Here is a 27,755-nt window from a genome sequence, read left to right as displayed (position 1 = left end):
TTTTTTTTTTTTTTTTTTTTATATTATTTTTTTTTTTTTTTTTTTTTTTTTTTTTTTTTTCTCCTTCTTTTTTTTTTTTTTTTTTATAAATATTTTAATAAAAACCAAAAAAGAAGGGGGAAAAAAAAAAAAGGGGGGGAGGAAAAAAAAAAGAAGAAAATTAAAATTGATACGCATTTCACATTTTGTTATGTGGGAGATATGGATACCACGAGAACGTATCACGCAACTGAATTAGTGAGGTACTGGATAACGAAACCGTCCGGTTTCATTGGAATGTTCTGGCACTCAGTTCAAATCAGTTCTAAATGAAAGGCATCAACAATAAAAATCATAAACAAACCTCGTATCTCTTGTCTAGCTTTCCCTTTTCCAGATCGCACGCGCTGTAACGACTGATTTTAATCAGCTGTTTAATTCCTATGATAAAATTTCATGAAAAGAACTTATTTTGCTTGCAAGATGTACTAAACACAGGACCGTCGTTTCACTGGCAGTTAAAATGCCGCTGATGAGTCAAGCTTAAGCAACAAGACTTTGTAATTACGAGGGTTTCAGCTCTTACTATCTTGGAGTTTTCACTTGCATGCAAACCCACCACAACAGTGTAAAGACTAAGTTGAATCCCAAAGCGTATAATTTAGTTAGTAATATAGATTTTTCCTGTAAAGCCAAGTGTTTTCTTTTAGATATTTGCTACTTGTAACATATATTTTTTTTGTAAACAAGTTTTTATTATTCGTCAAATGAAACATACATTATCCTGTTAATACCAAACTTGCTTTATTCCCTTGGTTTGAAGTTTAATATCAAAATGAACTTTAGAGTTCTATCTTTCACCGTTCAGCATTTGTTATTTCAATTATATTGCGTTTTAGTTTTAGGGTTATCAATGGTTCAATAGCCTGGGTATCGTGTGAGAAATTGCGGAACATGAAACAAATACTGTTTCTTTTTGCACGTTTACTCAGTCAGTCCGAAACAATCCATTATTTACTGATGGCTATAGAATTATAACACCCTAATTTATTTGTTTGCATATATCTTTATTACTAGCTTTGAAGTATATAGGAACTTGTTTATCCTTTTCCACGCATGTCGTGACAATAAAGAAAGCCGCGTTCATTTTAAGAAAGTGCTAGAGTGTGTTTGGAGTACTACATACAACGATTTCTGCTTTGCGCTCGTTGTGCCCCTAAAAAACATGAAAAACACTTTAAAATGAGTTGACAAAACTAGAAGTTAAACATGCCATTATTTTGAATACTAATAATGAAAAATGAACGTGTCTGCTCCTTGAGGGAACAACTTGAAATAGCGTCGACAGCAATCTTCCGCATTCGAACCAAAGCCTGGCCCTTTCAGTTTGAATAGCTTACCAATACAAGGAAACATGTAAAATGTTGGCATTTCTCAAACCTCTCTGCCGCTTCATCCACACAAATTTATTAAATACCCCAATTTCAAACAATAAGGTTGGATAAACATTATTTTATGAATTCAAATAAGCTCCGATAATATCAAGCATTAGTATATACATGCAACAAAATGTAATTCCGTGCTTTTCAGCGATTTATTTTAAGACATAAGTGTTAAGCTTTTCCTCAATAAGAGAAACCTAAATTTCATTAAATCCAAGTAGGCTCTAGTACACAAATGGAGCAGCTTCAGCAATACTTAAGTTTAACTGAGTACGTTAGTCGTTGACGTCATTATGATAAAATTTTTGTCACGAGGCAAGATGACAAATTTGTTGAAAAATAGAACATTCACTGTCTTTTATTTGAAAATCTTGTTCAAGTTTTAGAAGAACTTTAACTTAACTGGGGTTGTAAATGGCATTTCATTGGAGTGTTCAACCAACAATACTTAGGGGAAACAAACTTGGGTATGTTTCTAGATACTATTTAACAATTAGACTACGACCCGTTTTCTGGCAAATAGTCAACGAGGCGCAGCCGAGTTGACTATCGCTCATAGACGAGGGCGGTGTCTATTGTTTTAGTGAACTCTAAGGGATGCGTCAATACAGTGCACTTGAAGAAAAAATCAGGAAAATACCGCTTAAAGAGCTACGCGAGCGCGCGACTGTTTTCTTCGGCGAATAGAAATCAGTGGGAGAACCAATCGATTCGCGGATTTCCATTAGAACACAGCTGAGTTTCTACTAAATACTGTTACTTAGCTTAGCTGAGCCAGGTTTGGTCGCGTGACACTGGAGAAAGTGAAAACTCTTTTACGTATTAGATTGACCACATCGTTTTGAGAAACTAATTTGTTATATTGCTTTTACAAAACAGGAATAATCTGGTAATGAGCCACTTACAAACAAATAGATATATACTTGAACTAATATCAACAACTGGGCAAGTTTTGACACGACATCCACACAGGAAAACATCCGCAATTGAACTCAAAGTAGATTATCGGTGTAACAAAATTGAATTCACAACCGTCATTCCCTTGCGTCAGAACAAACAAAAATTAAAAAAAAAAAAATGAAAAACGATTCAGCAATGGTTGTTTTTATTGTTTACCGCGAGACCTCAGTTGCAAATTTCTCACGGTCACTTTCAACATTTTTGTTTCTAATTTTACAAAAAAATACAATCAATTTCTTTTGTTTCATTGAAGCATTTCAAAGTCCACACAACAACCGGCAAAGCGTTGTGATATTGCGGTTCAGCAATATTGCCATATCGATTTCTATTTTGTTTGATGAATGGTACAAAGAAAATTAAAGTGATTTCGTCATAAAATCAACAGGATATTGACTTCAGTAACCCTTTCGCCGCTTGCGTGGGCTTCTGAAAATAGTCACGGATGGACCACAAGCATTGTTGGATATCAGCTTTGAAGTTAAAAAGTGCCTTTGTTATTCAATGATTAATTACTGTCACAACGTTACCCATCATGTCGAGGAAAGCAGAAAATTGGCTGTATATAAGGAAGCACGATCAACTCATTTCACTACAACAAGCAAGGTTCTCCGCTGAAGAGATACTGCATCAAGGAAAACATTTGGTCTGTCTTGTTCGCTACTCAAATTTACAGGTACTAATAAGTTCTTAGAATTACTTTTACCACTGTTTTAGTTTACTTTTGAGCAATTTATGTTGCGGAGACCGTAAAGGAAAGAGTTTTAAGTATGACTGAAGAGGCATATTTATTTGAATGAAATATATTTTGTACTGCCAAAACGTTATCTTTGAATAGTGGTTCAAAACGTTTCAAAACTTACGAAGCTTTTGGAATGTCGTATTTTTCTTATTTCTTGTCTTTGTTTTGTAGGTTTGTTTGTTTGTTTTATTTTGCTTTTATATTACTGATCCCAGTCTCTAATTCGCGACTTACTTCAAACGAAGACGTTTATTTTTATTATTTTTTCTGTTTTGCCCACCAATTTAAACGGCGTCCGTTATTTTACTTCTTTGGCCTTAAAATCGACACAATTAGGTCAGCAACACATCAAAGAAATAATGGCACCAAAAACCCCAACTAATTTTTAGTTAATTGCTCAATACAATTTGCACAGTGAAAAAAGGCAAGATAAACGTTCCGAATCAGTACCAATTTGGAATCAAGCGTTAGTCGCCGCTGTTTTTGACACGGTCAAAAACATGTACCTAAATCGTAGATGAATACAATGGTTTACGATTTTAATGTTTCGGATCTGTCGTTGGCTAGGTGCCCTGTATTTCACGTTGCTAATGCCACAAATTGTTTCGATGATCCAATACTAATAAAATACTGTGCAATTATTTCACAGGTGTAAAGTGAGAGGCAGTTCAAAAGCAAAATGCAGGCGACAAGGTACGTTAAAGTTGCGATGAATAAATTGATGCTATCTTAATGCCACGATTAAAATTATTGAGTTAATACGTCCGCACCCATGGTAAGTATAACAACCTTTGCAACGATTTTGAGCAGAACTTGAATCATTTATATAAGATCTAGAGTTTCCAACTCAAAACTTGGATCAATATTCGAAACTTTAGCTTTGGACTGGCGTCAGCAAGAGGCATAGAAGCATGGAAAATAAAGTGCATTTTTAAACAGAGTTTTTTTTTTTGCAATGAACATATCATTTATTCATATCAATTTATTCATGTAATCATTCATATAATCATTCATTCTTTCACTTTTTCTTTCCTATTCTTCATTCTATTACTTTTCTTCTTCTTCTTCTTCTTCATTCATTCATTCATTCATTCATTCATTCGTTCGTTTTGTTCGTTCGTTCGTTCGTTCGTTCGTCCGCTCGTTCGTTCCTTCGTGTGTCTGTTCGTTATGTAACACGATATTGATTTGTCGTGTTATTTCTTTTGCAGCTTTCTCCTTGGAGTTCTACTCACTGTTGGCTGGTATGATGCCCTTCACGCACTTTCTAGTGACGCCTCCAGTTCTTCCGCACAGCAAGTTTTGGATACACTTAATCTGCCAAACTGCGATCCACTCAAGCTTAGATTGGCGTGTCTCAAGCGCAAGTTTCGCACGTTTGATGGCACCTGCAACAATCTCTGCAACATCACAAGGGGAGCCGTAGGTCAGCCACATGTTCGTTTTGAAGGCTTGGGTCCTGCGTATGAACAACCGGGCGACAAACCACGGTTGTTTAGTACAGACATCGGACAACTCCCAAATGCCAGGAAAGTTAGCTTTAAAGTGTTTCGAAATTTAAACCGGACCGCGGACTTCACTCACCTCGTAATGACCTGGGGACAATTTTTGGATCACGACCTTACCTTGACAGAACTAACCCCACTTGGAGAAGGCGTCAGCTGCGGCACGAATACTGGCCCGTGCCTCGATGTCAATGACAATCCTGACTGCATTTCAATCCCAATCCAACCCGCGAATGAGTTGAGAGGTAATCCCGCCGCAACGTGTATTCCATTCAGCAGGTCACTTCGGGACGAAAATGGCGAACAGGTCAGTTGATTATTCTAGATGAATTCCAGGCTAGTTTGTTTGTTTGTACAGTAGCAAATACTCATAAAGAAGAACATTAAAGCCCAGATAGTCAGGCAAAGACAAACTACAGTAAAGTTAACTGACTTCCCAGAAGCATTTGATTTACTCTTTAATATATCAGTTTTGTTTTATAACTAGCTATTCTATAATTATAACAATCTTAATTTTTTTTTTTTATTACTTTTTTCAAATTTTTTTTTTTATAAAAACCGGCTGCCCTCTTTTTAAACTTGATAAACACGCTCTCATTTATTAAACATTACATAATTACAAGAGAAATGTATAGTTAAAATGACTTGAATAATAATTCATCATTATGCGATACTTTCATCGAAGTCTAATAGTGCTTTACAGAAATCAATATTTAATTAAACGATCGTCTTATCTTTGTCAATAAGTGTAACGTGAAAAAAGAAGCGTTTATATACTTCTATTTTCGTGCATCTAAAGCTACAAAGCTAGTTTAAATATAGCGTTGGTTAAAAGAAAAGTATGTAGTAAACGATAATGCAGAGGAAGCTCTCATTACAGAACCCTTTACAATACCGGGTCACCTCTCTATGAATGACGTTCACGCATGCACTTGGTCTGAAAGATAGTAAAATGAATATACACTCTACCCCTTGAAAGGAAATCGTTTTCATTTATTCTAGATTTTGAAGTTTTCACTGGCTTTTTGATTAAGCGTGCTTATGAAAATGTATATACTGTCTTCTTTTATTCTAAATGACTAAAATTTCCTACGGCAGCTTAACGAGTTAACCGCTTACATTGATGCATCACAAGTGTATGGCTCAGACCTTGAAACAGCGGACAGTCTTCGTAACCTAGATGCAAACCTGGGGCTTCTGTCCGTTGAACCTTTTATTAACTCCGGCGGACAACCAATTCTTCCACGGGCTGAAGAAGAAGAATTCTGTAGATCTGCTGATCCTGAGAATAAACCTTGCTTCAGGGCTGGTGACATTCGAGTGAATGAAAATCAAGGTAGGAGACACAGGGAGCTTAACGTCATTGCTTATTTCGAAGTTATTTTTTAAAAAATCTTTAAAACAGCACCAATTCAAAATTCTCTATCAAGTCCACGAGGACATTGCTAAAACTTTTTTTGCACCAACTTTTTAATGCCACAAAAAATAAGATAGAATAGTGCATTAACTACTTATCCCCCTTATGTCCGGGGGTAAAAAAAGACGACATCGACCGTTTTGCAAAATCAAATTATACACATGTTATTTTCCATACAAGTTTCCGATCAAGCCTCTTGTCCTTCTACCACACGTTGAAGGTAAAAGTGTCTTCCCGACGTCCTTGCTACTTAGACGACACTCCCTCTAACCATATTTTATTCTTCTTGTTGTTGTTTGACAGCGTTAATGGCGATACACGCTCTTTTTGTTCGTGAGCACAATCGCATTGCCAGCTATCTGCACGTACTGAATCCAATGTGGGACAACGAGAGGCTGTTTCAAGAGGCGCGCAGAATCGTTGGTGCCCTGATGCAGCACATCACATACAATGAGTGGCTTGAAGTACTCTTCAGCGAAACTTTGGTAAGACCTGCATGGAAGAAATGTTGTAATACACTCCAGTCCTCTGTCCCGTTGATGAAAATACGTGTGAAAATATTCACTTGTAACTTCTTAAATGTAAGGATCCATGGAGAAAAAGCGAGATTTTTTTGTTGGTCCAAAACGCCCGCACATGGAACTCCGGAGTAAGACCTTAAGTCATTGACTGTGTTTGTAAATTTTCAACAGGCAAGGAAACCCTACTGTGTTACAACAAAAATGGCTATTTAGTTATTTTTTTATGTGGTACTGTTTTTCTGCTGCACAGGGTGAAATAAAAACTAGTGTGTGACCACTAAAACGAAAGCTATCGAGTATCTCTTAGGAATATTCTATTTAAAACAATGTGTGGTACTTTTAATCATATCTGTATGTTGTATAAGGCGAATCTAATACAATTGACCATTTAAAGTTTTTAAACTACAGAATAACGAGCTGGATCACGGGAAACTGTTCTGTATTTTCTACAATTTACTTATCTGTTTATATATTTATCTATATTTAAATACTTACCACCATAATTATTTAATCTTTTGAAACTGAACGGTTTAAGTAGACTGATGACTCTGCGTCTTTTGTTTCAGAGGAAAAACGCAGGCGTTATGTTGGAGCCAGATGGTCAGTTCTTCGAGGGCTACGATCCAGCCGCAAGACCTGAAATGTTCAACGTTTTCTCTACAGCTGCTTTAAGAATGGGTCACACTCTAATTCGGGATGATTTTGCAATTGATAATGGAACCCGTCCCGTCAGAGATCTGCCAAGAGTAGCACTCGACTTTTTCAAACCAGAGTTTCTGTTTGATGACTCATTTAACATCAACCCTTACGGAGGAATTTTCCTGGGATTGGTTTTAGACAGGGCCTTGCAATTTGATCAGTAAGTGTTTTGCCATGTTTTGTAGCACTTTTTTAATTCATTAGCGAATCGCGAAGCAAGAACAACGTAGCCTATGGTCTGTGTTTAATAACTTCGTACACCGGCCCTTCAATTGAGTTACATCACACATCCACGTCGAAAACATTGACCGTGATTTCACAACTATAAATATTTGGAAGAACTTTTCATTTCACATCAGTTATTTTTGTCACAAATACGTTTTTTTCTTTTTGAGGGTACTGGTGATAATATTGGATACTTCCATAACATTAACTTCTGAAAGGAAATTAAATAAAAATCATGAGTAGATTTTCTTTTTTCAAAATTATCACGTGTGATTATCATGTTACGTCTCGCAGCGCCTTACAAAAATAACAAACGATATCCAAGTAGCAAATATTCTTTTTTCTTGCAGAAACTTGGCAGATGTCGTGCGAGAGAACCTCGTAATAGAAGGTAACATCTTTGCTGACCTTGCCGCATTAAACATACAGCGTGGTCGGGATCATGGCTTACCAGGCTACATCCAGTTCTCAACCGCATGTGGTGGTCCAGCTGCCTCCGGTACAAACTTTGATGCACTGACAAATATACAGTCATTCCAGCGATACCGACTGAGTTCAACTTACCGCACCGTGGAGGATATCGATGTCTTTGCGGGAATGCTAAGTGAAAATCTTCAAGAGGGCAGCCAGCTTGGACAAACCACCACCTGCGTTATACTTCGACAGCTGAGCAATTCGCGCGCTGCCGATCGCTTTTGGTATGAGAGGAACGACCCTTGCACAGGTTTTACCTTGGCTCAACTGACCGAGATACGAAAGCACACTCTCGCCCGGATGATATGTGACAACACTGACGATGTGGATCGTATTCAACCTAGAGTTTTCTCTCGAAGGACTGGAGGTGGTGGTGGCAACGAATTCATGGACTGCAACAGTCTGCCCTTCCTCGACTTGAATGTTTTTAAAGAAGGTAGGCATTTTTTTTATCTTCCTTATTTGCAATCGGGTATCATAATGACGTCAGAAATTGTTATTGACGCATATTTGTTTAAAAAATGTTTCGACAAACTATTTATGAATAAACTCTTATCAAACTGGTCTTAAAAGGTAGCAACGTTTATCCCGTGATGTTCAGCATCTTTCTAAATGGGATTGTTAGAAATAGACGATTAGAGAGGAACAACAGGCATCTAGCTCCCTTCTTCTTTCTTCCAAGAAAAGAGAAGAAGTTTTGTGAAGAGGTTCGCGGAGACGCGCGGAAAGAAGAGGGAAACTGTTATATTGTAATACTTAAATTTATACGTAGCCCAGAAACATTACCAAGTGACATATGCGGAGGAGGCCTACCAGGTTAAAATGGAGAACAAGTCTCAACTAAAATATTCAACTAAAATATATTGATTTCTTAATATTTCTTTCATTGCTAGAATCTGGACCTGCCTATGAAGGTGGCGCTGGTGAGAAAGCTGGTGGCTGGAGCGCGTCTGTGGGAGCATAAAGCTGTCCTTGGCATCCATGCTTCAGTGTGCAAGTTTTTATTTTTAGTCTTAAAACATACAATTACTGTAATATTGTGTGCAACACAGTTAGTTGTGTGCAACTCATTATCGTGCTAGTTAGCCAATGTTATGCATGACACAATATTTAATTGCCCTTTCAGTCAATAACCGCTATAGGCTCGAATAATCGCGATATTTATCGTAAGTTCTTATGAGACATGTGTTCGATTGTTTATAACATAAAGGACAAAGTTTGGTGCGCCAGAATATCGCTTGATCGTCTGCAATCTTTGAGAGGATATCGAAAATATTTGCTGGCCCTTTATTTAATATAAATTGAAAATCTTTTTCCTTTTTGGGGTCATCTCAACGTCTGGTCTTCTGCGAAAATCTTAAGGCATTTAGGCATCTCCAGGTCAATTTTGGACTCTACGTTGGTCCTCGCCTAGCTAAGGAAATCCTCCATTAACAAAAATGGTTAAAATGTCCTCTTTCTAAACCAGTCAGGAATAAGACATTTTGTCCTCTGTGTTATAAACCAGGTTATAAACAAAGTTAGCTTTGACCAATTACTATTTACAGCTACGTTATTGAGCTACGTTATTGAGTTTCCTGTTGTTAATATTTCAACGACACATGTAGCTTTTATGCTGGTGGAAATAAACTTAGAAAGTAACTGCACACTTCGAGTTGTCTTTGCCTTTAACATGACTAACTTAAGGGGGGTCCTTCTTAAGTACCAATTTGTTGCTAAGAAAGATTTCTGACCGTCAAATTTTGGAAACCGAACCTCATATGGATGAGATTTTTGCACATCTTAGTTCTATTGAAGAGTCCTTCAAAAAGTTTCAAAACACGGCCATATTTGACAAGTTACGTCACCAGAATAGAAAAAACCCTAAAACTGAAATAGCGTTTAGATATAGGAATTAAAATCAGTGTCAACAGATTTTATGGTATGGTTTTTAGGAAATTCGCATTATTATTAAAGTTATGGCGTAATAAAGACTCGTATTTTTGGACTTTCTTCAGTAGCGTTCCTTTCTTACATGTAAATGGTAATTCCATACGAAGGATTATAAAGAAAGATATGTAATCTCTAATTCTTTGAAAAAAAAAATTGAAACTTCACTTTTCTCTCAAAAGTTTTAGGGATTTCAAATTCTAGCACGCAGTTTGGGACTAGCATTAGTTAAGCGCGTGCAATATCAATTTTTTTCAATTCAGTTGTCCTCCCCACCAAAAATTGACCTTTAAACATTGCCGAACTTTTCAAAATAGCTTGCCACCAAAAACCATCTTGAGAAATTCCTTAGCAACTGCTCTAGATCTGTAGTTAAGAAGGACCCCCCTTAATGTGTCAACAAATACCATCGTTGCCCGAGCAAGGAAGAAGGTTATGATTTTAATTGCTGTCGGTGATTCAGAGTTTTTCCTTTGTCCCACGGTCGTGATAACAGAAACACATAGTAAAAGTTACTGCTTTGCAGACGATGGCAAATTAAGAAATGCACCATGTTGTGTAATACACGTAAACAGACAAAGTACCTGTTGTCATGTGTTGTTATTCACTAAGGCTGAGTTGGTAGGCCTTCTCTCTTATAGGCCATTTAACAAAACCCTTTTCACGTTGCCTTTACATCAACACTTTTGAATTCTCCCAAACTGTTTTCATCAGATTACTTGAACAAGAAGCGGCTATTTTCTAGTTCATTTGAAAATAATGTAAAGCTTAAATGCAGTGATACCTCAAAAGACGTATGTACATACCTCATTGAGAACGTCTGCACAATCAGAGCGCGCTTTTATAAATCTCAGGGTCAGCAGAGTGCTTCTTCTTTTCACATGGCACCTACCAAATTTATGGAATTATGATAAAAGTCAACAATGAATTTCCTTTGAAATAATTAAGAATCGGACTCAACGAGTTTTTATCCTTCAGAAATCAAGGAGTACGACAAGCACTTAAGGTGGCTCAACTGGATTTGATTAAAAATATAACACAAACAGCGGTGATAAACATTATGAAAAATCGCATTTATATAAACTTGACGTTTCGTATGCTAAGCTACATACATTTTCAAAAGTATGACCGTTAAAATTTTGGCAACTATTTATATATTGTTATGAAAGGGGAACACTTTAAGGCCCTCACTAAATGCGACCATCCATCAGCTATTGCTGATCACATAAAAACCACAGGCCATAACATCAAATGGGATCATTTTGAAATCCTTGCGTCAGGCAAAACTGACCTCCACTGCAAGATTAAAGAGACCTTATACATTCATGAACTACAACCTTCTTTAAATGCCAATGTCGGCAGTGAGAGGTTGTTACTTTATTAACCTAATGTAAATATTAAGTTACTGCTGTAGATCAATTGTCTCAGTCTCGGCTCCAGACCCCTTTCATAACAATATATAAATAGTTGCCAAAATTGTAACGGTCATACTTTTGAAAATGTATGTAGCTTAGCATACGAAACGTCAAGTATAAAAATGCGATTTTTCATAATGTTTATCACCGCTGTTTGTGTTATATTTTTAATCAAGTTACGATGGCCTAAAACCAAGAGTCAACTGGATTTTTTAGGGGTAAAACCGCTCAAGTTTGAGAATTAACTACGTCACCATTACAGATTTTTATTTTATCCTGCATGAATGTTAAATCAAAGCCAATTTGTAATTCCTGAAACTTTGAGGTGGGGTCATACGGGTAGATTTTGAGAAAAACGCTGTTAAAACAACTAGTGCCCAGTTTCCTCCTAGCACTCGGCCATTCATTTTGGCTCTTTATTGATTGTTTATTAGCATTTTTATTGGTCAAATGTCGCATATGATGGCTATACGCTTTAGGAAACAGTAATAAGAGAAAGAAAGAACATTCCTGAATATTTTTAAAGAGAGTTAAAAGTTGGGCTCGCTTACCCCCTCAAAACTGTATTAAGCCACCTTAAATGCAATGGTGAGAAAAAAAGCGCGTAAATATGACGTATCCAATAACACAGACCGTGATGACGCGTAAACTTCCCGATAAATGCTCCAATAGGGACTGCTACTAACCAATCAGATCTGAGTTTTTTTTGTCTTTCTGATCAAACTCACATGTATAACTAGACACCATTTCGGGGTAATGTGTCTCGGCAACATTGCTTTATCTGTGACCACTTTGTTTTGAATCCTACAAACAAAGTTAAAGGAGCAATGTCGAGTTATTTTAAGTTATTTTTTCAGTGTTCAATTAACCATCGAATCGAAAAAAAGAAATAATAAACGGAAACTATACGATGGTTACTAACCAAGGACGATTAAAACGAGTCAAGAAAGACAAAAGTGAAACAAATTGGCTAGTTTCTTTTAGATGCCGTCCTTCCGTGGCATTGCCTCTTTAAAGTTATTTCGTCATTTATAATTAAGGCTCCTAAGGTGGTTTTCATGTTTATTTAATATCTCAACAACGTATGTACAGCAGTGCGGACTACGATATCTCTTTTGAAAGTTTACAAAATGGGCTTTTTAGAAAAAAATATCATGACAGCCTATAATATTTCAGTAAAAAAAACTTTATTAGCATAAATTTGAATAATGTTTTTCATAATTGCTGGTTTGCAGCTGACGTCACAGCAGCCCTGTTGCATGACAGGAACAAAGCGTTCTCATCCGTTGGGAACTAAACTATTTTATTATGCAAATTCCGCAAAAACATGTCTTATTGTTTTGTCATCCAACATGGCCGCCTTGTCACGTGGTCGCAAACCAAGAATTGTGGAAAAATGTAATTTTCCCAAAATGACATGAATTTGAGGTGTTCTAAAGAAAAATGTTCCATGTTATATCTATAACACGTCCTGAAAATCTGGCTGCAAAATATAAAATCTAGAATTAAATACGAATTTTTATAGAGAACAATTATAGGCCGATCACATTTCGTCATGGCAACATACAAACATACAGAATTACTGGTTCTCAAATTAGCGTCGCTTGACCTAAACCCCGGTACCTAAACCGCCTCAAAACACCTTCGTTCACCCCACATGTGAATTCATTATGGATATATTTCATGTAACAGGGAAGAATTCGAATTTATAAAGGCAACCTGAAGAGTATTTCCTCGCATTTCAAGACCGTAAGCTCAATTGTTTTGCCCTTGCGAAACCATGTGCTCGAAAATTTATCGATCACTTACCTTGATATTTCGCTCTGAGTTTCCTGTTTAAATTGTTTCTTTCATCAAATGAAATACCACAAGGATCTCCTTCTTCATCGAAAATTATGTTTAGGATGACTTCTAGATGAAAATATTCAACTCGCTATCCGGCGCATACGGCCGCCATATTGTCTCCGTGCAAGGCGAAAATAAGAAAAAATCATCATGTAGGCCACAATCAAGTGTCTCCCCTGAAACTTACCCAGTAATTAGCCAAATCTATTAACATCCTGTCCTTCAAATTTTGATGAATTCGGAAGTAAGACAAATTTTTGCAGTAATTTTTCTCCCATCATTCACTGGTGACTGTTTGGTCGGGCCGTCAGAAACTTGGCATTTATAGTTATATAATTCAACACGCCAATACCCAAAAACACATACTTTTTGGTAGTGAGCATTACGAAATAGTGCAGTCTTTATACAGAATGTTTATTATCAGAAATTAAATACCAGTATCAGAAATACCGATATTTGCGTTCGACGAAGGAGAACGCATACTAATCGCGTCGTTTTTCCGAACTCAGTCACGTGGGTATTGTTGAAGCTGAGTGGTTTTGAGGTTTGGACGCCATCTTGGGTCAACTGGCTGGCCGACCTTAGCCTCGATCCCATCGATCCCATGCAGAGCAATATGGCGTCGATTTTGGAATCGTACAAACTTGTTTTGCTTGAAGAAATGGCCGAAACGTGTAGCCGAAGTTAAAATAATACGAAAAATAACATGGAAAGCATAACAGGGTTTTATCCAGGGCGGTGGAGTTTTAGTCCGCCACCGAACGTCGATAAAATAGTGGCCGTTAGTGAAAAGTTCCCGAAAGTTGTATAATGAGTATTTTTGCTTCTCGCTAACACAACAAAAGCGGTGAAAAGATAACAGGCTCAGAGCTGGTAATCCATCAGTACTTTCGACTGTGCTTTACTGTGTGCTTTTTTTGTTCCTTTGCCTTCGCTTATTTCAAATATTTTTCGCAGTTTTCCCAAGGTAAGTGAAGTTGTAACTATTTATTCGAAGTAAGCTTATTAGTAGCAAAATATGTGCTTAAAGCTACTTATCAGAAAACTAGAAAGCTGTGTGGTGGTTTGTTTTCTAGGAAACAGGTGCTGCGCCGCGGTGATGACACCGAGTTGTGATGTGTCAACTCAGCTGCTTTGCGTGACAGATTCAACTTCTCTCTGCATACAGACTTCTGAGACTCCATAATACACCAAATTCCCATCGGCCACTAAGCATTGACAAGATGAATGCAGACTATTTCAAGTTGTTGAGTCATTTTAAATTACTGTTGAGTTTCTTTACAACCCCCAAAATTTCTTTTAACACATCTATTGTATTTTATGATTGTCGAAACAAAAAACTGTTCCTAATGGACTGATATTAAAATTTTTGGTGTGGCTTCATTTCAGTTTAAAAGTCGTTTGTTACTGTTAGTAAATGTTACAAATAACTATACAAACATTTTCAAGGGTATCTACTAGATATACATTGTACTCTATTTGGATTCATTAAGTTCTTTAGCCACTTTGCTTGGCACAATCAAAAGGCTTCATTCTCCTCTTATGCTTTAGAAAGATGGGTTGATACAAGCAGATCAGGTTTCATCAGCTTGAGCAATGTCTTACATTTTTTACATGGACAGACCTCAAATATCAAGAAAATATGAAAACATAATATCATACTTCCCACTCTTTGCCTCCAGCTTTCCCTGCACCCCCCCCCCCCCCCATATCACCCCACCCTACCGAACGCACTCCCATAATTTCCAATTACTACTAGTTATTCATGTTACTTATCTCTTAATTGCAGTAGTAATAGGCAGTTTAAGATACGCTACGGCGAGGTGCTACTACGGCTACCGTAACCGAAAAGGTCTGGGGAGAGTACGTCTCGGCAGTCCGCCAAATGTAGTGTAAAAGCAAGGCGAAATACAAAGAAACATAGGCTAAGGAGTTGAAAATCTCTTTTATTTAGTTTTCCACAGCCGAATGGCTTCGCTCAAAAATATATATAGTTGTTGTTTGCTTTGCTAGGACTAACAGAATAGTTCTGAGCGAGAGATTCTTTCTACAGCAGCAATACACAGCAACACAGCAACAATTAAAATCGATGAAATGTTTAATTTTAAAAATACGAATATCGCAAAGAATACCGAGTTATGAACTGAAATATTCCAGTACTCACCGAAGCAAAATGGTAGCGGATACTTATACAGCTATAGTACATCTCCACTAAACTGTGAAGACAAAAAATCGCACGCTCAACACGAGTACTTTTCTTGTCCATACCGACACTTGCACCGAACGAATTCGTCAAATTCAGGATAAGACTTTTTAAGCTTATGAGCGACAAACGCGACAATTTTTCGACTACAATTAAATTCAAAGGATACAGTATTCGTTGGAACTCTTAAAATGCTGAGAAACTCGTCGAAAAAGGACAGAGAAGCGAATAAAATCCGACGTACTACCACTACGGCAAAACCTCCCGATGCCTCGCGTAGTCAGATTTCACTCTACGGTAAGGATGGGCCGATACTGGATACCAAATATTCGATACACCGATATTTTGACAATTTTGAAAAGTATCGATACTTTCGAAAAATATCGCACTTTCGATACGTTTTCGATACTGCACACGTGACCTGAGCCTGCGGTCTTCTGGTCAGCACGTGAGGTTTGAAAATGCGATTTTGCTCAAAGAAATATTGATGTTCTTGTCAATATTTGAATTTTTCTTGCCTTGACTTGATGTCCACACATTGCTGATGCAACAGTGAACCGAAAAGACCAAAATCAACATTCTTGGCTAACATTTATAACGCCCGGTCTGTCCTTTGTATGGTCACGTGACAAACCAATGACGTCAGGACGGAAATGACGTCATAATATCGATATCGATATCGATATCGAGAAAAAAGGCAAATATCGTATCGATATCGTATCGTTTTGAAAAACCTGTATCGGCCCATCCTTACTCTACGGCTCAATCTCGTCCCCAGAGGCCGCGATCCTTCTGGTCTGCGCCAGGGATCGGGACCTCTGGGCTATTCTAAAAAGCCGCTGAAACAACGAAAACACTTCTGATTGGTCGATCTGTAACGCGCCAAAATTTGAACGTGCGTCGGGATGGTTGTCCTGGCCCCTGGGGAATTGAAAGTCTGTGCTTTATGCAAATCACAGATTGTGCACGCAAGCGTAATATGTGCAGTTTTTGGATGTATTTCTGTTTGGAGACGACATCAACAGTCTCAGAGCAATTCTTTTTCACTTAAATAAGCATGTTTAATGTATAACGATGTTTAACAGTAGAGAATAATCCCAAAACAGCATTAATTACAATTACGTGACACGACCTGAATTTGCATAAAACCGCAGACATGTCTTGTCTCCTGTGAATGAATTAACGGTCGAATGACTTTTTAATTATTCAGTGGAACGTGGAGCGTGCGCAAAAGAATCTTGCAATCTCTGGCGCACGCGCACAATCACACCGGAACCAGGATTTCCTGGTTACGGTTTGGATTCGTCCAGAGTCGTTGAGTTTCCCGACCGCTGGTCAAGGGGAACGTAGGCTCTGGGAACGAGATTGTCTACGGCTGGACGTGACTGACTGACATGCGCAGTATCTTATATTTGGAGAAAATTACTTCCGGCAGCCGTAGTAGCGCTTCGCCGTAGCGTATCTTAAACTGCCTAATGACTCCGTGCTAAGCCCGGGTAATGGTTACATCAGATTTTTTTCTTCAAATACGGTAAGCGAAACTTTTTTTATAGCCCCTTCGGCGACCCCGTTAATTTAGTTCAAAAGAAAGTCTTCATTGACTTCCATCACATTTCAATAAAATACTCTTTAAATGCACGGAACTGCTGACCAGTGAGTTTCATAAACGCGCGCTTAGATTGTGTAGTCGTTTTGAATGACGCGTGTAAATACGTCTTATCAGGTATCATTGCATTTATGCTTTATATCATTTTTGAGTTATTTTTTCAAAAATAGCTCTTTAGTCGGCATGATGTTCCGTGAATCAGTCAGTGGGTGAAGTATGTTTGTTTGTCACACCAATCAGATTTCAGGTACTATCGGAACCAATCAAATTGTAGTTTATAAAGGGGAAAGCAATCTGACACAGTTGTAGTCAGCAATTTCGTTCGAAGTTTTTAGATTAGAAGGACGCGGAATCGGTGAGTTGTGATTTAACCCTGGATAAAAACGTTTTTCGTAACGCTCGCCTGCTTGCAACGCACACGCCGTGAGCAAAAGGCCCAACACTAACTTGTTATTCGTCTTATTCGAGCGTACGTTTGGCTAGCTTTCCTGACCGTAGTAAAAATAACATATAACACAAAGCAGATTTGAAGAATAATGTTGTCATTACTTTTGCCGTCCGCTTTACGAAGTTCGTTGGGAAATTGGAAAGTTTGTTATGAAGTTGCCAAATCGGTTGCGAGTTTGTGAATCAAATTGTGAGCTTCGATACAAAGTTCCCAACTTCGGCCCGAAATTAATAAAACCATCTATAATTATGTTATCAAAAAGGGCTTTGCTACGCTAAACTGTTGGAAACAAATGTCATAAAAATAAAAAACTTTTATGTTCAGCGAGCCGTAAACATGTTGTCTCGAACAAATTAGTCTGTCGCGTTGCGTCGGTTTCGATTAAAATCAATTTTACATATGGGTAAACCATCCAGTTTCATCCGGTTTACAAACGCAGAAGACTTGAAATTGAAGACAGTGAAGATTGTGCCTCACAGAAATCGTTAAATATGTGTTTTCATACAAAAAAGTTGAAATTTGACCAAATTTCTACCTGCATAAAATTTATTTATCGGCAAATCACGTGATCGCTGATGCGAAACGTTGTCTTGCACTTCAAGCTACTTCAATTTTCCTTGACAAGCTCTAAAATCTTCGAGTTCAGAAATCGCCATGACTTTCGAGCAACATGTCTTGTTTCTCCTCAACTACCAAAACTTCGAAAGTTCAGTCGGGTCGAAGTTGGAAACTTATCGAAGTTCGCAATTTGATTCGCAAACTCGCAACGTAACTGGCAACTTCATAACAAAGTTTCCAATTTCCCAACAAACTTCGCAAAGCGGGCGGCCAAAGTAAACTGAAATCAACTGTAAAACATCTCGTTCAAACATTTAATGAACCGGTACAAGTTTTAACTTTGCTGTTAAAAGCAACTACGATCGATAGCAAAAACAAAATAAGAGCGTGCCATTCCGTGACAATTTGATAACTCAATTAGTTCTTGTTTGTTGAACAGAATTTAGGTTTTGAATGAACGAAAATCTTTGTTGAACAGTTCTGACAGGAAACAAATACTCCAGGTGTACTGCTCTTTAAAGAACTTTCCCGAAGAAAGTGGTTTTTGATTTTATGCGTTTATTACTTCGTTTATTATAGTACTTTTCGTTCAATGTCTATATGGAAACGTGGCTTTTTCGAGAAAAACAAGGGTATCGTGTTATCTCATGTTACGAAAGTGAGAAAAACAACAATATCATGTCTCAGTGATTGGCAAAAAGCCAAAAGTATTCCGTAACAAACAAAAGTAACACGTTACGGTTGCTACAAAGCTAGCAACAAAATAACCGCTTAAACAGAATAAGAACGTGCCATTTTGTGACATTTTGATAATTGAATTAGTTTTTGTTTTTCAATTAAATGATGAAAATTTACGTATTAAATAAAACAGTTCTGATGTATCAAAATGCACGTAAAAGGTATTTTGTTTGCAAGCAAATATTGTGCAAAAAGTGACTCCGTGGGCCGCCATACACATGGTATAAACCATCCCAACAGGACAATAACCCAGTTTCACCCCAAGCCACCCCATAAATTGAAAAAAAAACTCCTGCACGCTTAGCGTGCCTATGTTTTAAAGAAGCGAAAATAGTTCCTTCTTGTTTAAAAAGTCTGATGCAAAGAGTTTGGGAGAATTCGAAACTGCTTATGAAAAGGTTACGTGAAAAGGTTTTTGCAAAGGGCCTATTAGGGAGAAAGCCTCCAAAGTCAGCTTAACTGAATAAAAAACCATGCTATGTTTTCTAGTGAAATGCGAAAGGTGTAGTTTTCTCGTTTCATATAGAAAACATAGCATGGTCTTTATTCAGTTAGGCTGAGTTTGGAGGCTTTGGCCCAAATAGGCCATTTGCAAAGACCTTTTCACGTGACCACAAGCGCAAAAAATAAATAAAAATAAAATAATAAATAACTTTATTTAAGTATCAGTGTATTTAGCACTGTTGTGCTAATTGTGGACACTGTAAATAAATAAACAAATATTGCAAATCGAACATAAACTTGTTAAAAACCCCAACTGGCAGGAGGCTAACCAGTTGGCTATTTTCAAAGCGTGGAGGAGTTGAATTTGGGACAACCAAAGACGAATCCACTAAGTGGGGGGAGGTGGATTTGAACCCGGGGCCTCCGGATTACAAGTCCAGCGCCCTACCACTAAACTAGGAAAAACCTTTTCACGTGGCCACAAACGCTTGTTTCACAAGCGTGAGACAAAGAAAAACAAATGTGAGTCCCTGACAGGAATCAAACCCATATCCTTCCTTCTTGCTCGGGTAAAGGAACGATGGTATTCGTGGGCATGATAAGTAACTCATGTTTAAGGCAAAGACAACTCGAAGTGTGCAAGTAATATAATTTTTGAGTTTATTTAAACTAACATAAAAGTTACATGTGTCGTTGTAAGAGGCTCAATACTGTAGCTGACAAATTCCACTCGAGCAAACCCTGTAAATAGCAATTAGTTTACGCTACCCTTCATTGGTTTAAAACCTGGTTAATAACATAGAGGACAAAATTTCTGAATTTTGACTGGTTTAGCTGAAACTGACTGACGTAGGGTCTAAAGTTGACCCGAAGATGCCCAAAGATTTTCGAGCATGACCAGAATCTTGAGGACTATCAAAGATAAGCCGAAAAAAGACTTACAAAGACTACCCCAGCGAAAACGTTAAAGAATTTCGATCGAATTAGATAAAATTGAAAGGCAAGCAAATATTTCCGATTTCCTCCCAAAGATTACAGACATCACCCGATGTTCTATCAAACCAAAGTTTGTTCTTTATTTTACTAAAGTAATTGCATGTCTTATAAGAAATAAGGAATAATATCACGATTACATGTGCTTATAGCGGGTTATTGACTGTAAAGACAATTAGATACTGTGTCATGCATAATATTGCACAACGCACGATAGTGAGAAGGTTAATTAAGTAACTTGTAGAATACGTGGTCGTTTACTAACTATGTTGCATATAATATTAACGGTAACTGCATGTTTTAAGACTAAAATGAAGACTTGCACACTGAAGCATGGATGCCAAGGACAGCTTTATGCTCCCACAGACGAGCTCCAACCACCAGCTCCCTCACTAGCGCCACCTTCATAGGCAGGTCCAGATTCTAGCAATAAAAGAAATAGTAAGAAATCAATATATTTTAGTTGAATATTTTCGTTGAGACTTGATCTCCATGATGAGAGGGTCTCCAATGGGGTTAACCGTTAGCCGTTAAACGGCCAAAATTTAGCCGTTAGGCGTAAAAATTGGAAAATTTTATCCGTTAGCCGTAAAATATATTAACCGTAAAAAATCGGTCAGTAATTAGGGGGGATAAAATGAAAAAAAAAAAAAAAAAAAAAAAAAAAAAAAAAAAAAGGGGAGGGGGGGGGAAAAAAAAATTAAATAAATGGAAATAAAGGAACCCCGACGCGCGCCGAAAGCGACAAAAAGGCGCGCGCAGAACCAATCAAAAACGAGAATTTTGTTATAGATACGATTATAAATAAAACAGACGAGATCACTTCATCGTCCCAGAATGGTCCTAAGACCTTAAATATGCTTTTCAGTAATGGAAATTAATTTTTATTTATAAAAGCAAAAGAAACTTATTTTTAACTTCTTTTAATCGTCATGGAAATAAATTAACAGTTAGCCGTACGCGAAAAAGCCAAAATTTTAACCGTTAATCTTAAAAGCCACCACCCTGGCCCATTGAGTCCCTCTTATAACCTATCCGGCTTCTCTGCAGATGCTGCAGATGGCACAATTTGTGTTAAGTTAAGATGGCACAATTTGTAAAATATAATTTTTATAATCTTTATAATTTGAAAATATTAGAGCTTCCCTTGCATTCCAGCGCATCTCCGCAAACCTCTTCACAAAACTTGTTTTCTCTTCTTAGAAACATCTCCCAAGAAGGGAGCTAGATGCATGTTGTTCCCTTCTAATGTTGTAGTTTTAAATTATTACATTAAGAAAGATGCTGAACGCAATTTAAGACGTCTTGTTATCACGTCGACAAAATTTGGTGAGTTTCAAAACCAGGTTGGTAAATTAAAGGTCATTTTATTAATAGTTAATCGGAAGATTTTTAAAACAATATGTGTCAATAATAATTTCTGACTTCATAAGAATACCTGAATGCAAATAAGAGAGCGAAAAGGTGCCTACCTTCTTTAAAAACATTCAAGTCGAGAAAGGGTAGACTGTTGCAGTCCATCAAGTCATTGTCACCACCATTAAAAGTCCTTCGAAAGAAAACTTTAGGTTGAATACGGTCCACATCGTCAGTGTTGTCACATATCATCCGGGCGAGAGTGTGCTTTCGTATCTCGGTCAGTTGAGCCAAGGTAAAACCTGTGCAAGGGTCGTTCCTCTCATACCAAAAGCGATCGGCATAGCGCAAGTCTTTCATCTGTCGGAGTATTACGCAGGTGGTGGTTAGCCCAAGCTCGCTGCCCTCTTGAAGATTTTCACTTAGCATTCCTGCAAAGACATCGATATCCTCCACGCTTCGGTAAACTGCACTCAGTCGGGTATCGCTGGAACGACTGTATATTTGTCAGTGCATCAAAGTTTGTACCGGAGGCAGCTGGACCACCACAAAGTGTTGAGAACTGGATGTATCCTGGCAAGCCATGATCCCGACCACGCTGTATGTTTAATGCGGCAAGGTCAGCAAAGATGTTACCTTCTATTACGAGAAACTCTCGTATGATGTCGGCCAAGTTTCTACGAGAAATAAAATAGATAAACTGATGACAAACTACTTACGTATATATGGAGCAGTTTTCACTTGGGTACCGAAAGTAATTGGCATTTGCTTTGGTTTTACATTACTTCGCTTAATGATTTGCTTGAAAAAAATATCGCGTCATCATTTCAACCAATCTGAAATATAACCAAAACCAAAACTAATCATGACTCACTCATACTCGATATTCCAGCTTTTTGCTCGCTGGTTTACTGCATGCTTTTTTCTTCGAGTTTTGATTGGATCACTGGATTGTTTGCGTCTTTTGTGATTTGCCAGAGCAAGAGAAAATATTACGTTGAATTTGGATTTACGACACTCAGTTAAAAATCGCTCTAAACATACTTTCTTGAACCTTCCAAGGGGGGTTTCCAGGTAAAATGCCGAGTTAACACTAATAAATTAACATTGAAAAGAGATAAAAATGTTTACTACTCGAAGGACCGTTTGTAATTTTTGTAAGAACGTTGGCGCTGCAAGATGAAACTTAATAATCAGATGTAATATTTTGAAAAACAATCTACTCATGATTTTCACGTCCTTTCGGAAGTTAGTGGTATGGAGGTATCCACTATTATCGCCAGTCCCCCACACAATCCCCGACAAGTAAAAATGTATTGCATTGGTGACAAAAAAAAAGTTGAAATGAAAAGTTGTTTTTAAATATTAATAGCTGTTAAATCACGGCCCATGTTTTGATTTAAGGGCTGGTGTACCTAGTTATTAAACACAAACAATCGGTTGCGTAGTTCTTGCCTTCCGATTGGCTAATTAATTCATCAAGTGCCACAAAACACTTACTGATCAAATCGCAAGGCTCTGTCTAAAACCAATCCCAGGAAAATCCCTCCGTAAGGGTTGATATTAAATGATTCATCAAACAGAAACTCTGGTTTGAAAAAGTCGAGTCCTACTCTTGGCAGATCACTGACGGGACGGGTTCCATTATCCACTGCAAAATCATCCCGAATTAGAGTGTGACCCATTCTTAAAGCAGCTGTGGAGAAAACGTTGAACATTTCAGGTCTTGCGGCTGGATCGTAGCCCTCGAAGAACTGACCATCTGGCTCCAACATAACGCCTGCGTTTTCCCTCTGAAACAAAAGACGCAGAGTCATCAGGCTCCTTAAACCGTTCAGTTTCAATGATTAAATGATTATATTGGTAAGTATTTAAATATAGATAAATAAATAAAAACAGATAAGTAAATAAGTAAATTCGAGAAAATATGGAACAGCCTCAATGATTGACTCCGGAGTTGAAAGGCCTCTTACAAAAACTTTAAGTACACAACACTGCATCTTGCATGCCATAAACGGACGTTTTGGACCAACAAAAAACCTGCCAACTTTTTATGGCTCCTTACATTTACGAAGTTACAAATGAATATTTTCATCAACGGGACAGAGGACTAGAGTGATTTTACTACATTTCTTCCATGCAAGTCTTACCAAAGTTTCGTTGAAGAGTACTTCAAGCCACTCATTGTATGTGATGTGCTGCATCAGGGCACCAATGATTCTGCGCGCCTCTTGAAACAGCCTCTCGTTGTCCCACGTTGGATTCAGTACGTGCAGATAGCTGGCAATACGATTGTGCTCGCGAACAAAAAGAGCGTGGATCGCCATTAACGCTGTCAAACAACAACAAGAAGAATAAAATATGGTTAGAGGGAGTGCCGTCTAAGAAGTAAGGATGTCGGAAAGCTTTTCGTCTCGGTTTACAAGACACGTTTACCTTTAACGTGTGGTAGAAGGACAAGAGGCTTGATCAGAAACGCGTATGGAAAATAACATGTGTATAAGCACTGCTTCTGTGTTTTCGCTAGTTCCGATCATTGCAAAACGATTGATCTCGTCTTTCTTTACCCCACGGGACTTATAAGCCGGCGAAATTTACATACGAGTAGTTAATGCACCATTCTATTTTATTTCTTTTTGTGGCGTTATAAAGATGGTGCCTGACTTGATAAAGAATTTTGAATTGGTAATGTTATAGAGATTCAGTTTATTTTCTTCCAAACTAGCCATGAATGATGTTAAGCTCGTTTTGTCTCCTACCTTGATTTTCATTCACTCGAATGTCACCAGCCCTGAAGCAAGGTTTATTCTCAGGATCAGCAGATCTACAGAACTCTTCTTCTTCAGCCCGTGGAAGAATTGGTCGTCCGCCGGAGTTAATAAAAGGTTCAACAGACAGAAGCCCCAGGTTTGCATCCTGGTCACGAAGACTGTCCGCTGTTTCAAGGTCCGAGCCGTACACTTGCGATGCATCAATGTAAGAGGTTAACTCGTTAAGCTGCCGTAGAAAAATGTAGTCATTTAGAATAACAGACCGTACATTTTCATAAGCACGCTTAATCAAAAAGCCAGTCAAAGCTTCACAATCTAGAATAAAGCGATTTCGGCCAATAGAGTTACATGCCAGCGTGACACAACACAATGTGTTTTTCTAATGTTTCTGCCTACAGTCGGACCTCCGGGAACCGAAGCGAAAGAGAAGAGTGTCCGTACTTTGGAGGTATCGTGTCACTTTGTAGAGTATATATTAATTTTACTATCATTCGGATCAAGGGCGTAAACGTCATTCATAAAGAGGTGACCGTATTATAAGGTGTCCGTAATGAGATCTTCCTCTGCATTATCGTTTACTGAATACTGTAGATGTATGACAAATATTAAAAAAAGAAGTATATAAATGATTTTTGGTATTATTTCAGGTTATACACAATGAAAAAGACAAGACGATCGTTTAACTATTGAGTTTTGTAAAGCTATTACCTACAGCAATAAATTAATCATTATTAATCGAGTCATTATAACACATTACTCTTGTAATTATTATTGTCATCATTATGGAATAGCTACTTTTAAAACAAAACTGATATGTTAAGAGTAAATCAAAATGCTTCTGGGAAGTTAATTTTGTGTACTGTAGTTGAACTTCATCTGACCTTCTCGGCTTTAATTTGATGTACTTCTTTATGCGTATTTGCTACTGTACAAACAAACAAACAAACAAACTGCAAGTCATTTGAGATAATCAACTGACCTGTTCACCATTTTCGTCCCGAAGTGACCTGCTGAATGGAATACACGTTGCACTGGGATTGCCTCTTAACGCTTGCCCTAGCTCAATGGGGATTGAAATGCAGTCAGGATTGTCACTGACACCGAGGCACGGGCCAGTATTCGTACCGCAGCTGACGCCTGCTCCAAGTGGGGTTAATTCAGTCAACGTAAGGTCGTGATCCAAAAATTGTCCCCAGGTCATAACAAGGTGAGTGAACTCCGCGGTCCGGTTTAAATTACGAAACACTTTAAAGCTAACATCCCTGGCATTTGGGAGTTGTCCGATGTCTGTACTGAATAGCCGTGGTTGGTCGTTTGGTTGTTCATACGCAGTTGGAGGATCTAAGCCGTCGAAACGACGATGTGGCTGCCCTACGGCTCCCCTTGTGATGTTGCACAGATTGTTGCAGGTGCCATCAAACGTGCGAAACTTGCGCTTGAGACACGCCAATCTAAGCTTGAGTGGATCGCAGTTTGGCAGATTAAGTGTATCAACCACTTGCTGTGCGGAAGAACTGGAGGCGTCACTAGAAAGTGCGTGAAGGGCATCATACCAACCAACAGTGAGTAGAACTCCAAGGAGGAAGCTGCAAAAGAAATAACGTGACAAATCAATATCGTGTTTAATAAGTAATGAAGGAAGGAGGAAGAAATAAAGAAAGGAAGTCAGGAAGGACGAAAACGTTAAATGATGAATGATTTAATGGATGAGCGAACGAACTAGAATGAGTAAGTCAATGAGTGATATATGCCGCCATAACCAACAAAACTTGTGTCATCTTCTGTTGCAAGCTTAGGGCTTTCTACTCAATGTAATGTTGTGCCCTTGAAAAAACGAAACTCTTAGGGGGTTTCCACGGTGGTCATGGAGGAACAATAAGTTTGTAGATCCAAGGTAAAAATTTCCACCATGGCTACTTCCATTTTTCATTTTTGGCATCCATTTGGTAATAAGATGAGAAGGTCATGTGACAAGGCTCGTCTAATCATACAATTAACATCGGAGAAGCTTACAAAGTCTAAACTGTAGCCGAACAAGACCAATTTTAAGGTAAAGTTTCTTTGAAATTAGTAAATATATCGTACAGTTACCTTGTTGCTTGCATTTTGCTCCTAGCTTGCCTCTCTCTATATATCTGTTGAGTCATGACAGCAAAGTAAGAATTATTTAACTAGAATTCTCCTTGTGGGGTCATCGATTAAAAAAAAATAATGTTTTAATTAAAATTACTCACAAGAAATGCATCTTCGCCGACAAATCATTAGCGGTTTACATTTTTTATATGCGCTCCTGAGGCCTGGTTTTCTACACGAGTTACATGGGCGGTTATGAATTCACCGCTAACTAGATACATGGCAGGGCCTCTTTAAGATTATTTCATAATAAAATTAAAGTTTCGGGTTTTTTTTGACAATATTGTGATCTTATTATCTTCTTTAAGATCCACGTTTTAACTGGAATTTATAAACGCGTGCCTTGTAGTTTTGGTGTCGTGCAAAGTATGCTGGAAAATTCAATGCAATAACTTAATCTCAATGTCACTGGTACTTCAAGACCTAAGTCACGAGAATAGCTGCAACTTTTCAGGATTCTTTCAAGGTTAAGATTGTTTTCAAAATTGTTTTTAAATTGGTAGCTTCTTAAACTTTCAATTGTCAAACTTCAAAAAGGTTCAAAGTACCCTCCTTGCCTCACCAAAGAAGTACTGTTTTTACAAAGCCAAATGTATATCGCTTAGTGGAGAAGAACTATTTTGTTTCACTTACAATCCTTTGATATCGTAGTTTTTCAGCCGAAATCTTGAAACAAACCAAAACAAAAAAGAACAAAAATTGTTCTTCGTGTTAAAAGTTAACGACAATTATAAAAAGTGGAATCTGTCTTAAACTTATACTTTAATTAAGACAATACTAACAAAACAAGACAAACAATTTTAAAAACGTGATACCGTACCTCTAGTTTCGATTTGTGGATCCAAAACAGGACAGAAGGATTCCTTGGTTGTCAGTTCGGCGGACTGCTTTGTTTGTTGTAATAAAATGAGTTCACTGCGCTCTCTTTTATACAGCTCTACGTCTTCGCGATGGTCGGCAGAGTTTCGTGGCATGACAGTAATTATTGGCTTAATAACAAAAGCACTCGAAACGTCAAAGCTGATATCTAAACTTGCCAGTGGCCGAATTGACACGCAAACCAGCCTGAATGCAATATTTTGTTTATTTGTTTATTTTATGACGAAATAACTTTAAAGCGGGGGCAAAGTCACGGCCGGCCGGGTTGTTACAAAAAATTGTCCATTTTTTTTTTTAAGTTTACCGTTCCAATTCGTCGTAATATTTTTCAGTCGTAAGCATTCTTGGTTATTTTATGTTATTATTATTTCGTTGCTGTTTTATTTACTTTTATTTTTGAGGTTTCTTTTAATGCGGTAAATTTGCCCATAGAAAAAATGACCCAAAATATCGTGACATGGCTCTTTTAACTTTGT

At 37.7% G+C, this 27,755-nt stretch overlaps 2 protein-coding genes across 2 annotated transcripts; one reads left to right on the top strand and one right to left on the bottom strand.

Annotated features, from left to right (window-relative positions):
- The first annotated feature begins 2,976 nt into the window (after positions 1-2,976).
- LOC144646362 (peroxidasin homolog) lies at positions 2,977-9,607 on the top strand. Its single transcript, XM_078505919.1, has 8 exons — positions 2,977-3,054; positions 3,770-3,813; positions 4,332-4,932; positions 5,724-5,961; positions 6,346-6,527; positions 7,130-7,422; positions 7,838-8,397; positions 8,855-9,607. Exons 2-8 carry the CDS (start codon positions 3,800-3,802, stop codon positions 8,923-8,925), a joined length of 1,959 nt encoding a protein of 652 aa, XP_078362045.1. The 5' UTR covers positions 2,977-3,054; positions 3,770-3,799; the 3' UTR covers positions 8,926-9,607.
- Positions 9,608-19,889: 10,282 nt separating this feature from the next.
- LOC144645618 (peroxidasin homolog) lies at positions 19,890-27,338 on the bottom strand. The gene is given in 9 exon segments (XM_078505183.1): positions 19,890-20,563; positions 21,613-21,979; positions 21,981-22,173; positions 22,997-23,289; positions 23,647-23,828; positions 24,256-24,493; positions 25,247-25,853; positions 26,359-26,402; positions 27,221-27,338. Coding segments are annotated over 8 exon segments (1,965 nt in total). The 5' UTR covers positions 26,373-26,402; positions 27,221-27,338; the 3' UTR covers positions 19,890-20,492.
- Between the last annotated feature and the right edge of the window lie 417 nt (positions 27,339-27,755).

The sequence above is a fragment of the Oculina patagonica genome, chromosome 3 (assembly GCF_052425735.1).
Source record: "Oculina patagonica isolate OP01 chromosome 3, crgOcupat, whole genome shotgun sequence".
Taxonomy (NCBI): Eukaryota; Metazoa; Cnidaria; class Anthozoa; order Scleractinia; family Oculinidae; genus Oculina; species Oculina patagonica.
The sequence above is the reverse complement of the archived record's forward strand: the minus strand, read 5'-3'. Positions and strand labels throughout refer to the sequence as shown.